The 18,365-nt window shown below is 34.2% G+C and overlaps 1 protein-coding gene across 1 annotated transcript in view; it reads right to left on the bottom strand.

The window, feature by feature from the left end:
* Window positions 1–560: 560 nt before the first annotated feature.
* LOC118204792 (NADP-dependent malic enzyme-like) overlaps window positions 561–18,365 on the bottom strand; it is a 93,012-nt gene continuing 75,207 nt past the window's right edge. The window contains exons 8-13 of the mRNA XM_085814090.1: window positions 16,665–16,762; window positions 12,794–12,907; window positions 9,759–9,870; window positions 8,043–8,185; window positions 2,235–2,405; window positions 561–860 (exon numbers count right to left, since the gene is read on the bottom strand). Of these exons, the coding sequence (XP_085670216.1) occupies window positions 654–860; window positions 2,235–2,405; window positions 8,043–8,185; window positions 9,759–9,870; window positions 12,794–12,907; window positions 16,665–16,762 (845 nt within the window). The 3' untranslated portion in view covers window positions 561–653. The remainder of the gene's footprint in view (window positions 861–2,234; window positions 2,406–8,042; window positions 8,186–9,758; window positions 9,871–12,793; window positions 12,908–16,664; window positions 16,763–18,365) is intronic.

The following is an 18,365-nucleotide window of genomic DNA, read 5'->3' as shown; positions in this document are numbered from 1 at the left end:
GAAAGAGGATTCCTTGATATGAATTAGATAAGCGTATAGACGCTAAAGTACCCTTAATATCAGTTTTTTTTTTAAAAAATTTATTACATATACTTTACAATACCTTATTGCTCGACTTGTGTTTCAGGTTTCTGCGTCGAAAATGCATAGAGACAGAACTTCAGAAGGCCAGTGATTGTTCAAGTAATATTAAACAACAAAATTTAGCTAAGAAGAAACTATTTCTGTTTTGATTTCTTCATATATTTATTTCGGATGACCTCGTACATTTATTACAGACTATTATATGATTTCCAAGTTGCCAGAACTTCATTTCAAACAATTCAACCTTCTTTCGTTTTTTCAAGCAAAACTTCTGCTTGAAAGTTGAGCTGATACTCCAGATCGAAGAAGCCGAATCCACTTTGAGGGGGAAGGGAATATAGATATGGTGCTAATACTTAAAAATATTCAATAATTGATCGAATTCAATTCCTTATATCAAATATCATCTAAACAAATATCCAGAGGCATTAAAAATAAAAGCAGGACAATGTAGCAAAAGAATAAACACCAGAAAATAAACATAGATTGTAATATTTATTCTCTTTTTATATAACAACACACACTTTAATAAACATATATAATTGCAAATGTTTACATCACATTTAGTTTTAAGCTTCATATTCATAGCTGTATTGTTTCGACGCCAGGAATGTCTCCAAATCGGGAGGTTCGGGTTTATAAGTAGCAAGGCCTTCTTGGAACAGGAAGCGGGCTACTTTGGCCGCAATGGTCAGGGACACTTTGCGAATTGTATCTAAAGGAGGATAGACGCGACCTTCCGCCATATTTTCTTTGGTCACTTGATCCGCCAGAGCCTATAATACATATAATTATAAGATTAGAAAAATTGCCGTGTTCAATTCTACCTACTGTTTACTGTAGTGTCCAGTTCTTCAAAATATTAAATATAATTAAATATAATTTTAATTTAGAATTTTAAATATAATTTAATTAATAATAATGTTCATAATTTGATTAAAAAGTATAAAGCATTATTACTGAAACAAAAGCTTTCCAGTTTCGAAACAATTTTTAAATCTTTTAAAAAATTTTAATTTTTTACAGACTATTTTGATAAATTTTAATATTTTGAAATCATCACTTAAAGAAATGAAATTAAATAAAATAAATTTGATTTAAATTTCATTCTAAAATTAAGTTTTAAAATATAGACTAAACACAGCAGTATTCGGGTTCTGCCTTTCTCAAAATAAAATGAGTTGATTTCAAGATAAATCTATACCAGATTTTTTTTAAAAAGGTTAAAATAGATTTAATAATTCTGCAGGAGTTGACAATTTGGTTCAGCCACGATTACAATAAATGCATTAAGTGGGTAAATAGCAAATCTGCAATAGGAGTTTCTACTGCAAATTTACTATTTACCCATTTAATAATTTGGGTTTAATATAAGACAAATTACGTTTAATATTTCGTACATAATTTATGTTTTCTTGAATGACAAATTATGTAGGAGATATCTTATGAAGCTTTCTGTACATAACTGCTGAGAAATACTGCAGTGGTTTTTATGCTTGTGTATTTCACTCTTACTCTGCTTCTGAAAACCAATTACAAAGTAACAAAACACAATCCATTAATAATATGCCTTACAAAAACAGGAATCAATACAACAGAAAATTTTTAATATAATAGAAAATTTTCAACTTCAAAATTTTTCACATACTCCACTTGAACACAAACATTTCTCCACTTGAAATTTTTAAAACAAATTTTAGGCCAAATTATTTTTTTTCCAATATTTGCTCTTGTCCCGAAATGAACAAAATTATCAGTGAATCTTAGGAAATAAACTCACTGTTGTCAAAACTAACGTATGGAGAGACAAAGGTTGATAATTTTGGATTCACTTAAAAAGTTAATGTGTAGTCTTCAATATTATAAGATCAGTGATCTCACTGGCAAATTCAATTTAGTGGTTTATGATGATCAATATAAGAATGTCTCATTTAGAGACCAACTTAAAAAGTAAAGCATATAAAAACCCAAAAGTACTATAATACAATTTCGAACTAAAAATTAAATGCAGAACAAATTTTTTAACGATAACATTAATATCACTAATTAGATACGAATAAATATACCGTTAAGCTTGTATGTATCTGGAAATCTTTGTAACGATTTAAGTTTCTGGAAAAGGTAGTCGTTAATGGGAATCAATTCCTTACCTTGGCTGCTACTAGGAAGACGCGGTCACCCACAGACCGAGCACCACAAGCAATTAAGGCGAGGGAGACACCTGGAAAAATGTAAGCATTGTTGCCTTGGCCCGGATGGAACGTCTGACCATTTACAGTGACAGCAGGGAATGGGCTACCACTGGCAAAAATGCACTTACCCTGTTTAAAAAAGAAAGCAACTTATAAACATACGCTATTTTACTATTATACCACTACAGAATGTTTAAAATATTTTTAAATCCCATTCAAGGACCATTTAAGACGGTTGGAACATTAGACACAAAGGTGTAAGGGGTCATAAAGTTCCCTTTCCTTGCCTTCATGAGAAAAAATAAAAAGAAGTTATGATTTTGTGGTCCCCTCAAACATACGTCTCTAGCATTAGCTGGTAATCAGGCTCCGATCCCATTTCATTTCAAGGTATATTCCTTTTCAGACGATAATGGTACATGCTGTGGCTAGTTAACCATTCGCCTGTCTTATACTTAAAATCTCTTCCAAATCTACAATTCAGATGAAAGGACCTCACTATTTTCGCCAAGAAGTTAATTTTAGGGCTGACTGTAGTTCCGAAATAAACTTTAGAATTCTGTTACTCAAATGTAATGTGTACAACAATAATTAGCAAAACTCATGCTTCTTGCTGATCAATTTCAAATAAATAAAAAATGAAGTCTGAGACATACGAGATGACAGTATAGTAGTTTCAAGTAAGAAAATTGTATATTTTGTGCTAGTAGTACAAAAATTGGTAAAAGTTTACAATTGCGTGCCCCTTGTTTTTTGGTGATTCTTTTTTTGACCCCAAGATCGGCGCCAGAGGGGCAAAATTTCAAGATGGCCTCTACATAAAACCAAAATAAGAAGTCAAAGAATTGTACAAAATCTGTGTTCATGTACACATCGATCTGTTTTCACTTAAAAAAAAATTCTAGAATTGCACAAACTAGGCATTGTGCATTGCCTTAAATTTTTCCATGTACACATCAATCTATTTTCATTTAAATAAAATCAGGAAGCTAAAACAAAGTTAAAACTATCATGGTAACCAGAAGTGAGGTTTCATCGCCAAAATTAAAAAAAAATTATCACTAATCGAAGGGGCACCCTATTCTACACTAGAGCACAAAAATTTTAATATCCCAGACTTGGGTAGCTAAGAGCAGTTTTTTGAAGAGTTATCTACCTAAAGAAAGAACATTTTCATGGAGGACTGTCTTACAAAATTACCTTGCATTTGTGCTATCCATGGAAACAATCAAAAACATCGTATAAAATCAGCTTGGTTAGATACCGAGAATAGAAACCATCATGAACTACCAAAGCTCTGTAACCACTATAGTCTATTACTTTTAAACAGACACTTCTAGCTCGGCTTGATCTCCTCGTTTATTACTATAAGATGGGCCATCATCGCAGACAGAATTTAACAAAACAGAGGATTTGACCTTATTCCGCAGCAATCGTTGCTATGGTTATGTTACTCGTTTTCGAGGAAGGGAGGACCTTGAAGTGCCTATTCTAAACCAAGAAACAGCTCTTGAATGTCTCTCCGTGAACATGAGAGAGCTTGTAATATCGCATACATTAAGGTCAGGATTACCATTAAAAGAATTAAAATCATTAATACAAAATGGGAGATTTTTCACACATGTAGAGGGCTTCAAGTAAAGCTGATTCTTCAATATGATACATAATTCTGATGATACATTTTCAAGATGTAAAAATTCCTCTTTCACACATTACAGCAATCTTGTCACTCTGCTTTATAAAATGTTCCTTCTTTGTCCTCTTGTTTTCTATATATTCAGTATTCTTCCACAGCATTCTTATTTAGAAGCTCATTAGTTTGAAATTCATCATTGTTGATTGAGATTCGTTTTGTTAGTCACGTGCTTAGCAGGCTTTCCTCCCTCGTGTTGTATAATAAACTAGCAGCTTTCTAGCTTTTAAATGTACTGGAAAAATGGCTGAAGGAAACACCAAACGTTAAATTTAAAAACTGCGTAGAATTTTACTCTGCAGAACAACTTCATAAAATAGTTATGTATAACAAAATTACAATTAAATAAGCAATATCCCTTAATGCAAACATTAATTATCCTAATAAAAAAATTACCAACTTTCCGTTGAAGAAAAAAAATCATGCAAAACTTTTTAATATCTTACAAACAGTGAAATAAGCAAAAAATAACATGAAAGCAACTCAAAAAACATTAAATTCCACGCAGAATTTTACTCTACAGAATTACTTTATCAAAAAAAAAATCAATAAAAATGTATTATATGTATATCAAAATGACAATGAAAGATGCCAATCTCTTAAAAACAGTGACATAAGAAATACGATGAAAAATTGTTGCCAAACCCATATTTCTAAAAGAATGAAACTATTCAAAATGATGCGATTTCATCAAAATCTATTTCATCTATCAACAACAATAGACAGGAAAATTGTTGCTAAAATCACATTTTTAAAGATGTGAGCAGTGTACTCGGAAGCTTCCTTTAAAAAATTTTTTAAAAATACACAATATTATCATTTTTCCAAAATTCTTTTTGTAAAAGCAGTCGCAAGGATGAAAGTTTAACGAGTCCAAAAATCAAAGAAAATAAACTGTATATTTTAAAAGAAAAATCTTTTTAGAAAAAATCCCGTTGTTAATTAAATTCGTATTTAATCGATTTATTAAAACACGAAATTTATTTTAAGTTCGTAAAATAGCTAAGTGCCTACGTTTCATGACGATGTGAAAATAGAGTGTTAAGAGTAAAATCTCGCTTTCCTATAGCCCATGTCTCAAAATGACGCGATTTCGTTACAAAACATAAAATAAAAAAAATTCTAATTCGAAAAACTCGCTTCGAGGTGCACTGGCTCTTGTCTAGATGCACCTATGTACCAAATTTCGTAGCCGTGGGTCTATTAGCTTACGCGCAACGAAAACGAAAGACACACACAGACAGACTCTTTCTTTTATTATATGTAGAGATTATACTTTTTTAGGTGTAATTATAATTACCAGCCTTTTTCAATAGTTATAAAACGGCACAAATTAATTACAATGATTCAGTTCCCAAATTACTCTCTCTTCTATTTAAATCTATGTTCCCGTCATTTTCAGAAAGATTTTACTAGATTTTAATTTCGGCAGAAGACACTAGCATTTGCCAGTGTGAATTGATTAATATATATCAGCCAATCTTGTAGTGAGGGAATAATTTCTAATCACTAATAACTTTTAATATTATAAAAATATTATACCTTTTCAAACTCTCTTTGTTCACTCGAAAAAAATTATCCGAAATCTGTGAGCTAAATTTTATTTGATATCATTCGTCAAATATTGCATTCATTAAAATGTTTTAGTCTGAGTTAACGATTCTGTAGCTGTATCTTACTGCTAATACTTTTGTATTTTTAAAGCTTCTGTATTTTCATATGTTAATGCTTCTGTACATTTGAAGTTTGTATTCGCTGTATATGTTCATTAATCTTGTCATGTTCGTTGGCTAATGTTGGTTTGGCTAATGATGTTAGAATGTGTACAGTTGCATACTATAATTATGGAATGCGAATAGTGTGAATTGATAAAATTAGTTCATGACATTCAAAGCAAAGCTTGAATTAATAAAAAATAGTTATATAAAATCCTAAATTTTTCAGTTTTTACCGAAAGTAAAATGAAATGAACGTTGAATTTTGACATTAATCAAAGCAAACATCTGAACAGTTACATATTACTTTCATCGGCAAACCATGTCTCCTTGCTCGTGTAAATTATTTTACACATTATTTTACTAAACAACCAAACTTTCTTATTTTTACATTCAAATTTGTAATTTCAGTATCAGGTAAAATAGTCCAAAATATTTTTAAAAACCTCACTCGTTTCATTATTTCGGAAGAAAAGAATATGAGCTAAAAGTAAAAAAAATATTTTTCTTTTCAATTTGCACAGCTACAAAAGCTATCTGCCTAAGGAAAGGGAGGCCTTTGTAGAAGACTTTACAGAGACAGGTGGCTCTTATTTACTTTATACCACGAAAGGGGGAAACCATAAAAACATCCATGCAGCGGACCCACTGCTAGAATTCGAAATTGTGTCGAACTACCAGTGTTCAGCGAACTCTAGCGGCCCTAAAATTATCACTTTTTTCCAAATTACGGAGCTATTCTGTCCAAATAGAAATCCTTTTTGCAGTAATATAAAGACCACTACATCATTTTTTGAAATATACTTTTATTAAAATAAACAATTATAAACAGGGGAGCGGCAGAAGAAATTAGAGAAAACTGATTTTCTATTTGGTGAAGATATTCTGTATATCATAAAAGGTTAAAATTTGCATATCATTGCAATGCAATTTTTTAATTCGGAGCTAAGAGTAACAAGAATTATTTAAATAGCCATGCAAATTAAAAATGCTATATTTCTTATTCACTTCAAACCTTCTTTTTACTCAACTATTTTACCTAAATTAAAATGACGTAAATATCTAGTTGCAGCTCCAAGAAATACATAGCAGTGACTCTTGAATTCACCAGAATTCTAACATGCGACTTCTGTTGACATGAAGCCTGGCCGTAGTCTAAGCTGCATTCATAAATACCATACTTTTGATTGTAATTTTATAAATAAACAAATAGTAACAATCAGTATTGACATTCATTCCTAGTGCTTATCAAAATTAATGCGTAGAACAAAACAACTAAACAGTAGTCTAGTGGACTGACTGAAAGCGGTAACAATATTTCTCTGCTGAATCATGTTTTAAGGATGAATTTACTAAGCAGATTGGCTGGCAGTTGCACTAAACTCTGGGCCACAAACGCGTCTATGAATTTGGCCCATTTCACTGCTAGGTATTGGAGCCGGGAAAGAAGTATTCACATTTTACGGCTCCAGCACACGGCTGATGAAAAGCATAGCATTTCAAAGAAAAGGCTTAAGAATTATTTCTCTAATTCGAACTTCCTTCTGGTACAAAAAAGTGAAATTAAGAAATGTATTTTAAATTGTATCGTTTGATATGCTTCGGAACCTTGTTTGAATGCATAACTTTGACATGTGGTACAATGTTCGAGAGCCTCTCGTAATAACTTTGACAGTGAGAGATTCTGAAAGTGAGACAGACAATGAGAAATACAGAGAAAAACTTTCAGACATTTTGTGAGCATGAACTCTAAATAAGAACAGACAGGAAAATGGCATAGAAAAAGGATATGATATCCAAGCACGAATGTAAGCACTGGGAAACGGCTAGCTGGCTGTGAGCATATCTGGTAAATTAATAATAAATACGTTAATTACTGTATTAATTAGATAGTTAACTTCGCAGTAAATAGACTCCCTGCATGCCTGGTTTCAAAGAAAATTATGAACTTTGGAGAAATATATTAGATGTAAAGAATACATAAACCTTACAGTGACAAATCAATAAATATTAAGAAAGTTTATCTCCGATACAATGACCCTGCTAAGGTAACCTGGCACCTTTTAATGCATCAGACACAAACAGGGCATAAAACTAAATACTAATTATGATTAATTAGCCAATACAGCACACTGAGTGGTCAACAGCTGCATGTATAGTAATATTCATAACTAACTTACAGCAAAACTACTTCCAAAGTGGGTATAAAGGTGATGTTTTATACCATTAATTGATAACTAAATAAATCGATATTATAACACTAAGTCAAATTACTTTGATGGTTGTGCCCTTGTTTGATTTTATATGAACTTATTAAAATTATTACATTCTTTCCATCCTCAATCTCTGTGTACTCACATTAGTGTAAGTGTAAGCTTCTTCTGCAGTACATTCGGCCTTGTCTGTTGGATTGCTCAGCGCAAAAACTATAGGACGGTCACATGTACTTAACATCGATCGAAGCACCTTTTCTGTGAATACTGAAGGTTGTGCAGAAGCACCTGAAATAGAAACAGGATTTCAGAAAAACATACACATTAATGAACGAAATTATCAGAACACGAACAGAAACATTGATAGTCATATCCATTAATATAGGTAATTTTTGATGCATGTATTTCGAGACGCAGTTACAGACGTCAGCAAAAGAAATAAGACGACACATCAACTATGCCGTTAATAGCAGGCGAGTATCAAATAACGCATTTAAATATTTTCGGATCAGTGATTGAATTTCAATGTTTCAAGACGCATTAGTTTTACCTTCTTCGAAAGTGTATTGAATGCTCATTCAGTAAAACGTACACACTGGAAAAAAAAATGGGACTGTTCTACTGGACCGATTGTCGAAATTTAATTTGAGTTTTCCATGTCTCGAAAGCGCGACTTAGGATATATATTCGATTTATATATAGCATTGTTCTAACATATGTATTCTGACACAAAATCGGACTTTTTATGAAATAACATGCCATTTCTTGTCCGTATTTCCATTCTACGACTTAAATGGATTTCTGCAGTCAGTCCGTTCACCGAGATTTCCTTACAGCGTGGCAGAACATTCTTCAGATAACGATTAATGACCTCATTAACAGCATGCCAAACACAGTGGATTATATCCAGAGTAGCGATCTCGTTTGCCCATGCGTGAAGTGCCAAACATGTAGCAAGTTCTGTGCATATTCAGAAAAGCGAATTTGAAATGCTGCCAAGTGACCAATGCCCGATCAATTAATTCAACACAAATATTATATAAAACTCAGAGAGGAAAAAATCTACTGTAGCGCAGCAACACATTTTTATTCGAAATTTGGAACAAATATTGGCAATCTGCAGTAGAATAGTTAAATACATAACGCTTCTCATTTTTACCAAGTATAGATTTTAACATACAGTTGTCAGAGATTCTTCAAAGAATCTCTTAGCGTCAGTACTAAAAGAAGTAAAAATATCGCAAACTTTTTTTGATAATGTCAGAATACTTGTATCATATCCAGAAATTTAAAAATAATTCAAGTAAAAAGTTACTCTTTATTTAGAAGACAGGACTTGAAATGAAAGTATTATTTCTGAAGGCCTAAAACAAAAAATATTAGAAATGGTTAAAGAATCAAAGTAAGCTATTAATTTAAAAAGTAAAAATATTTTAATTCTTGATATTCCCGAACTTGAACCATACGGTATGGCGAAATAACTGTTGCATTATTAAGATATTTGTTTATTATAATGAAGAGAGTACCTTAGAAATATTTTAATGTTGTTTTAAATTTATATTTGCCCATGTTTGCTTTGGTTAATTCGATTTGGGCAAATCACAAAACGGCTATCTGCCTTAAAGAAGGGAGGATTTCGTGGAGGACATTCTAAGAGAAACTCTCGTATACACACAATTACATATGGAAAATCCACATGAGGCCAGTCCGTTCGCCACCGAACTATCATTGTTCAGCGAATTTGCCGTTCGGCCACTAGTGGGCTTATTTGGACAGAAATATTCGAATTTTTAAGTGCAAATGCGCAATTAAAGGGTACATTTTATCAGTTGCTGTGTAATGGCTTAAACTAGTTATTTACCTATAAGTACGGAAGGTTTAATATGGTCCATCATTGCTTCTAAATCCTTGGTGGCAGCATGGTCTTTTGCATACAGCACTTTATGTCCGTTTAGAGAGGACGGGTCTCGATCCTAAAAGATAATAATGACATCATTCATTAGAAATTAGTTTGCATTTTCGTAATGAATTATATAATATTTTGTGGCTTTCTTCAATTAAAAATTTTATGAATTATTTTATTTTGCCATGATTATTTACTCTTTATAAATTTATAAAGCATTTTCGTTTTAACTCGCTGCATATATCAACTTATTTGAAATGATGGCAAAAAAAAATTACTTTCAGTTTGGTTTTCTTAAATTTGGCAAAGCACTCCAGGGCTATCTGCAGAAGGGAAGGGATGCCTTCGTGGAGGACTTTCTAAGTGAAACTGGCTCGTACACACGCTACGCATGGGCAAAACCACGAAAACGCCAATACAGCCGGGGCCTTTTGCCGAGATTCGAAACCCGGACCGAACTTGTTTTCGACTTCATTAAATTTTGTCTCGACATATTATAAAAAGAAATGTCAGCAGGTTACCTACGTGACATTAAAAATCATCAAAGCACCCCAAAAATTATTTTGATGAAACACATGAATGGAACCTCCAACTGAATTTCTTTTCAGTTTAAAAATCAGCACTATAATATAACATCTGGCACTTAAACTCAGCCTGTTTAAAAAAAAAAAAAAATAGAAGCATTCTCTGCTTATACTAAAATAATAATTGATTTTAACTTTTAGTTTGAAAGCTTCATAATCTGGATTACTGCAGATGCACTTGATCAGCACATCTTACCATCGTGTTTTCATGGATTGTGCTGTGTGCATCCTGCTAACACGTTCTAAAATTACCATGCCTATATAAATATCTTTATGCTTATATTACGTATAACTACTGATACTTATTTTTGAAACAAAAGATTGATAATTTAAATAATGCTCCAGGCTCATAGCTACCATCTTTTTGAGAAGGCACAGCGACTTGTTCACAGTAACCAAACCAAAATACACAAACCTACGTGATTGTGTGGCTCGTGAAATCATTTTATAAAATGCTGTGCTTATCATCATATAAATTTCCTTATCTATTAAAAACAAAAAGCTATGTACTAGCATTTTCACCTTAAATAATCAGTCTCCGTGTTATAAACACAATATGAATAGCCTATCACAACCGAATAGATAATAATATTAGAAAAAATAGTTGCAGCATACAAGAGAAACACCAGAAAATGGAGTAAAATAAACCATATAAAAAAGTAGTGCACCATTTAAAGCTGAAAACTTGACTTAATTTTGACTCCTTTGAATATAATTCAAAAACTTTTTTTCCAAAACAGTCGGACTCTTGCTTTGACAGAGAAAAGTATTTTTTAATATCTATTTTTCTGCTTAAAAAATGTCCCATTTTATTTGCATATACCTGGAAATACATAAAACCTTCATCCATGTACATATTTCATTTGGTTTGGTTGATATGATTATGGCAAAGCATGCCAGATTTATCTACCTAAGGGGAATGATGCCTTCAAGCAGTACTTTCTAAGCGAAGCAGGCTCATATCCACATTACACATTGTACATTTGATTTAAAATATTAAAGGAACGTATCTTCCAAAAAATGTTGTATGTTGATATAAGTAACCGTCTCTTAGTTGTTCAAAGAGCACATTTAAATTTCTTGTAGTATTTATGTCGTACAGAAATGAATGAAAAAAAATGTTGCTACAGAGCGGAATACAATTTATTAAAAAAAAAAAACTGATAGTACGTCAGTTAGAAGTAATCCCCGCCCATGTCAATACACTTCTGCCATCTAGCTGGGAGGTCCCGAAGGGCTTTGGTAAACAGTCTGTGGGAGAGTTGGTGCGCCATCTATGAACAATTGCATGCAATTCGGCAGAAGATTCGACATGTTGTCCCTTGACTGCATCCTTCATGTAGTCAAGCAAGGTGCAGTTCGAGATTAGAGGTCCACCCACTTTGCACACACATTTGTCATTTCAAAATCACCATGCACAATCGCCTTGCAATGTTTCTAGCGCAAGCCCTGTCTCTTCCATCTTATTGAAAGTTATGCGCCTTTTCGCGATGATCAAATCAGACACGACTGGTGCATTTGTTACTGTATGCGATGTTGCTGGTCATCCCGCGCTGGCACCTTTGCCTGTGGTCTCCACCCTACTGCTGAACTTGGCCAACCAACTGGATACAGTACACACCTTGAGGGTGGTTTGTTCCCACACACCGACACCATGCGACGATGTATCTTACTACATCGTCGCATCGTGTAATCCCATCGATCTACGACCTGTATCCTTCCACAAGAACCATGCTGTCTACCGCTGACCATGATAATCACCTTCCATCATTGCTGTCCATGCTCTCAATGACAACGGTGAAAGGGACGGGCGCCGACTTATACCGTTTGCTTGCGGCCAGCTCCATCTATACATTGAGTAGCTCAAGGCTCCTTTGTGTTTATTTCATTTGTTTTCTCTTCTCATAATGTAATAGTTTCGTTGTGAGAGCCATTGTGTTAATCATTTCTGTACGATTCAAATACATCACATGAGGATTATACACTAGTGGTGGAATGCCTTTGAGGAGAATTTTCTTTAGAGAAGGCAGTAAGCGTTGACGTAATATATGGAAAACACTACCAAACGCTAATGCATGCCAGCCGTTCAACCACTGGGCACTGAAACCGGGAAGAACTATAATCTGTAATTTCAGAATAGGTACCTCAAGTCCATTTCCTACACCCAAACCATGACTCATAACCATGCTAACGACTGCCGCGGAATCTACTCCTCTAATTTTCTAAAATCCCCTAATTTCCTCTACGTGGTAATGACAACAGACATTACGATCGCAAAATGGGAGAGGGTGGTGTCTGTCTATTTTAAAGAAACAGATTAAAGTATTCTGGGGCTTCAGTCGCTCGCCATAGGTTAATTGTTACATATCGAACAAATCTTTTAAAAAACTATTTATAGGGAAATCTTACTTTCACTACGAGTCCTCTCGAATCGAACATCCATATTCTTGCTGCTGCATCTTCCTTAGTTAGACCTTCTTCCTCCATTTCCATAACCAGCAAGTCGGCTATACCCAGAGCTGCCTTAAATAAAAAAAGATAATGCTTGTCATTAACTACAAGTTTTGAAGCGAAGAGGTTCACGCAAATGAATTACAAAACTAAATATATAAAAATTCCACACCATCTAATAGTCCAGATTTTAGTTTAAATTCTGCAGGTACTTCAAATAAAAATTTTAATTCAATATGATCCGATTAATTCTATTATAATCATGTCTCTCACGTCATATGCAATACCCAAACACAGCTACAGAACAAGAAGTATTACAAAGCCATTATGCTATAAAATTTTACCAACCATTTGTATTGCCTTTTTTATGTAGATATTTAAATATTTAAGATATTACAAATACTTAACTGAATTTTTTTCTCATGTTCCCAATTAACATCTTCCTAATTAATCCTATCTTCAAAAGAAAAGATGTGCTACGTAACTTCCCAAGGTAACTTCAAAAATTCATTTGATTTAAGAAATGCCACTAGGTAATTTGCAATTGTGGTAAAAAACGAAACGAATCAGGCTGAGTTAAATTAAAACACTGATTTTAACATTTTTATGATATTTTCACTCCTTTATTAGCCCAAAGGAGCATTAGCTCAGCTTGCCTATTAGTCTCGAAACGGAATTTTGCGTCGAATTACTAAAGGCATTGAATCACTTTTGAAACCGTTGCCATTAAATATTATCGTCCTGTATTACATTTAAGCAAATTAAATAATAAAGAATCTGCATGAATGAATTTTCTTGCACTGTGAAAAACCAATGGTACCAGGAGTCATCAAATTTTGAATAACGTAATTCTCAACCGGAATATGGGCACATAAAAGCCCGAATTTCGAATTTGTTTTATTATTCATTTCATATTTTGCAAATCTTTAACGAATTTTTTTATTGAAAAAAACTGAACGATTTGAAAGCAAGCAGTAGCAACACTGCATGGAATAAAACATTTTTATCTCCAGCGCGCGAAAATGTCTATCGCAAAATCTAAAGATATGCTGTTTTAAAATACTTTTAACCCAAAGGGGCATTAGCCCAAATGCTCTCGAAACGTGTATATGTGTGCAAATGAAAAAAACGCACCTTTGGGCTAATATAAAATCTGGAAATTCAGATTTTTTTTAATTTTATTTATTTTTAATATAAGAAAAATAAGCTTGTCTAACTGAATTTAGATATCAGCAGTATGAGGTAATGTTCATTGAAACGTTCATTGATACATGCAACAAATGAATGCTAATTTTGAATGTAGGCAAGATTCAACCTCAGCCTGCTTCCATGTTTCTGAAGGTTAGCAGATTACTGCTCCTCAGAGGAGATATAGTCGTGTTAATTTGTCGCCGAAAATTCCCAGTTTCAGTAAAAATCTACGTTTGAACTGAATTAAACTTCAAACTTCAGTGTTTAGGTAATCAATGGCTAGCTGATCTGATTTATTTAGATGAAGCCACTTTTAGCTTATTTACATGAAAAGTTCTCTTAAATTACCTTTTCACAGAAAGGTTTTTTTCGAGAGGAAATGGCTCATATATCTCACATGAGAGAAAGTATGAAAATATTCATGAGGGTGATATGTTCAGCCACCGGGAATGGAAATTTGGATGAAATTATACTTTCTTAGTTTTTAGTGGTTATTCAATTATGTAATAGGTCTGTTTGTGTAATGGGACAGATGTCTTGATTTCTCTTAGAGTATTTTCTAAGTCACAAGCATTTACATTATTCATGGAAAATACCATAACATTGGTATGCACAGGAATCCACTGAAATGTCAGGAACTAATTAATCACTTTTCATGTCTCTCTTGTATTCCGGACACACTCAGAAATAAAAATTTCAGATTCTATTGGAAATACTTATTGAAAAATATCCAAGTTGAGTGATTTCTTTCAACAGTTACTTTCCTGTTTTGATGAATATAAATGTCTGTATACTTGCATCTACGTCTACAAAAGAAATTCAGTTTTCTTCCGTCGAAGTGCGGAACAATCCGGCCAATTTACTGATATAAAATATAACTGTTATAAAAGTCATGTTATGGTCATGCGTTGAAATATTTCAGCCACAAGCGCTCTGCTGTTTTGCATAAAATGGAGCTTTCGTTTCATCTTGTCATACTGTACACCCATGTCTACAGGTTGTTTCAAAAGGTAGTTGCCAAAATTAACATGCTGGTCCGTTATATTATGACAAACAAACATAGGTATTTGTGACCCGAACGGCGAACGCTAGGGGCCAATGTTCTCAGGCTTTTTATGGGAGAGCGGGAAGTCTGATCATTTCAGGCGAGGTCGTTGCAGGAGAAGATGAATCGATTTACTAACTTAGTTCTTCATCGACAATTTGAGTGTTGACGGATCTGATGGTTGACGTTCCAGCACCTACACGCTGAAACAGCAGGTTTCAGCATGATTTAGAGCCTGCACATTTTAGCAACACTATACGGGAATACCTCGATAGGACATATCTTGATCGCTGGATTGGCAAAAGCAGACAAGTTGCATGGGCACTGTGATCCCCCTACCTGACTCCCATGGATTTATGCCTGTGAGGATACATGAAATCCATGGTGTATGAGATGACCGTAACATCGGTCATATAGAGCTCGTCGGCAGGATTGCGGCACACCTGTCCATTTTAAACGGGTTCGTGAATCCATGCGTCGACGTTTTGAAACATGTAGTTTGGCGAATGGAATGAATTTTGAGCATCTTCTATGATTTAACCATGTTCTTTAATAAATGTCGTACAAACACCTCTTTCGATATCCTTTCTTTCTTCCCCTCTACGCTTGCGAACATTGTCTTCTAATGGTCGCCGAGACATTAGTCGTGCAGTGCTCAAATTTTTTAATCTCCTTAAAAATATAATAAGCTACTGTTTTCAATTTTATATGCACATTTTTCTATCTTCCTATTGCTCTATCCAGCTTTTGTTGTTGTCGTTATTGCTACTAATGCCCATTTGGCTGACCAATAGTCAGCCTAAGCTTACAAAATTCCTCGTGGGAAGGAGCGTAAGATATGCCTGTCATTGGCAACAGTCTTTAGCATTTTGACAGTGTGACAGTGTGATTTAGCTCAGTTCTGCCCCCCAATTTTGATGGAGAGTATACCGGGAGGACGCGTCCGAGGATCTGCCCCTCTTTTCCTAGGACTTTCGGCTCGCCGCATATTTAAAGTACCAACATGCCGCACGGGCACTATAAACTTACAAACATGAGAGTCTGTATTCTTTGTTTCTCCGCATCTCATCGGTCAGTTCATTGACAACAATGCTCGTTTCAGCACTCTTTTCGAAGCACCACAGAAATAAACGATAAATAGTTGTACAAACTTCATAAAATTTTACTTGTGTACTCCTCTAGGCGTAATTATACTGCCTACCTTTTTTTTTTTTTTTTTTTTTAAATCAAAACTCCGCCTTTAAAAGGTAGCGTGCCGGAAAGGGTTAACAAATGGCATTAAATGTCAAACAGTAATCCAAAGCTTCCATGCCCCCTCGGAAGCAGAAAATGTAAACGACTATTATCATCATTTACGTATTCTACCCTAAGGCACTACACGGAAAGAAGGATGCCTTCGCGGAGGTCTTTCCAAGGGAAACTGACTCGTTGGTCAGCCTATTAGACTTACAATTTTCTACTTTACTGGCGAACCCTGTATAAAATTCTGCGAAAAAAAAACTATTCAGATAAAACAATGGAATGAATGAAATATTTAAAAAGACAATGAAGGTTGGTTAAAGAGCATAAGTTTCACGATAAGTTCAAATTTACCTCTCCAGCTCCATAGAATAGAAAGGTGTGCTCGGATACTTTCGTGCCTGTTATTTTCACACTGGCCAAGATACCAGCCACAGCCACGGACGCTGTACCTGCAATAAGAAATATAAACAAATATTTATGACATGCAAGAGTTAAGTAACAAAGTATCATTAGTTATTATTTTTACCTAAACTGCATTTGTTTTAATGGGGTTTTTTCACGGGGCTTTTTCACACATTGAACAGTTCAGGTATTTTCAACTTTTGTATTCATATTTCTGAATGAAATGGATAAAAGAAAACTAACACTATTTGGGTGCGTAAAGACTCAATTTTTATGCGTAGTTGCATAAAACGGAACATTATCAAAAGAAAAATAGTTAATTCATTGTTAATGGGAGACCCAAGTTGGCGTTTTCCGATCTATTACGATAAGACTAATTAGAGTCTTGACAATTCATGCAAGAATTTGCAAAACAAAAGTTAAATATATGCTTTGGATTTTCTAATAAGGGATAACAAAGTTTATATTTATTACATATGCTTTCTCTTCCTCAATGAGCTCCTCATGGCGATCTACTTCGACGGTTATCTAACAATACGAGATAAAATACTTTGCGGAAAATTCCGGGAAGCGGAAAACAAACAAATGCTAAAAGGAAATACTGCATATGCATTGGAACAAAAGAAAAGGAGACACATATGGTATATCTGCAAATTTCATATGGTAAGTCTTCACCAAGGATATTGTTTTCAGGCATATCATACTAAAAAAATTAAATGTTTTTATAAAATATTTTATTATCATTGTATAACAAATAACATGTGGGAATGAAGACCATAAGTTTTCTGAAACGGCTTAGTGAGTAGGCATTCGTTAAGAATAGCCCCAAAACCACACCATAATTTAATGAAAGGCCAAATGAAATAGGTACGATTGTGAAAATTTACACATAGCTATTTGAAAGTATTTAAAGTACCTTTCAGAAACTCATCGGAAAGCATTTTATTAACAAGGAATTATGAGGAATTCACATCAAAAGTTTCTTTTCAGCATATATTCTTGGATTTAATGTTTGCAACATGACAACAGAACATGAAATAAAAAAACTATTGTTCATTTTTCAAAGACGTATACCATTATAAATCCAAACCATCACCACCTACTCAATACATAACACGTTGCGCTACCTTCGGCCTGCAAAATATCTGCAACTCACCTTGGCATGGATGCCACAAGTTCCTGATAGATGACTGGAGACAGGTTGTACCAAATGTACAAGCAGCAGTTACGCGAAGTCGAGAAATTTCGACATAGCGATGTTTGAGTTCTGAGCTGCCGCTCCATGATATCCCAAATGTGCTCTATCCGGTTAAGGTCCTGCGAGTTAGGCGGTCAAGACAGTAATTGGAATTCATCCTTATGCTCCTCAAATCACTCTAACACAATTCCAGCCTTGTGAAATGGGGCGCTGTCCTGCTAAAGATTCCACTTTCAGTTGTGAAGACAGACACCATGTAAGGATGCAAATGGTCCACAATCATGTCTAGATTGGTCATAGCTTTTAGAGTCTGTTCTACAATACCTAAGAGTCCCAGAGCCGTCCAGTGAGAACGCTCCCTTCCCGAACGACAATGACGCTTGGACAACAGACGCACACGAGTGGGCATTCCGTATCCAGTGTCTGCTGAATTGTCCGCTCCGAAACACTTG

Source organism: Stegodyphus dumicola, chromosome 3 (genome assembly GCF_044657685.1).
Source record: "Stegodyphus dumicola isolate Sdum_Otavi_A_Nest chromosome 3, ASM4465768v1".
NCBI classification, from domain to species: domain Eukaryota; kingdom Metazoa; phylum Arthropoda; class Arachnida; order Araneae; family Eresidae; genus Stegodyphus; species Stegodyphus dumicola.
Note: the sequence above shows the minus strand (reverse complement) of the source record. Positions and strands in the feature narration are given on the sequence as shown.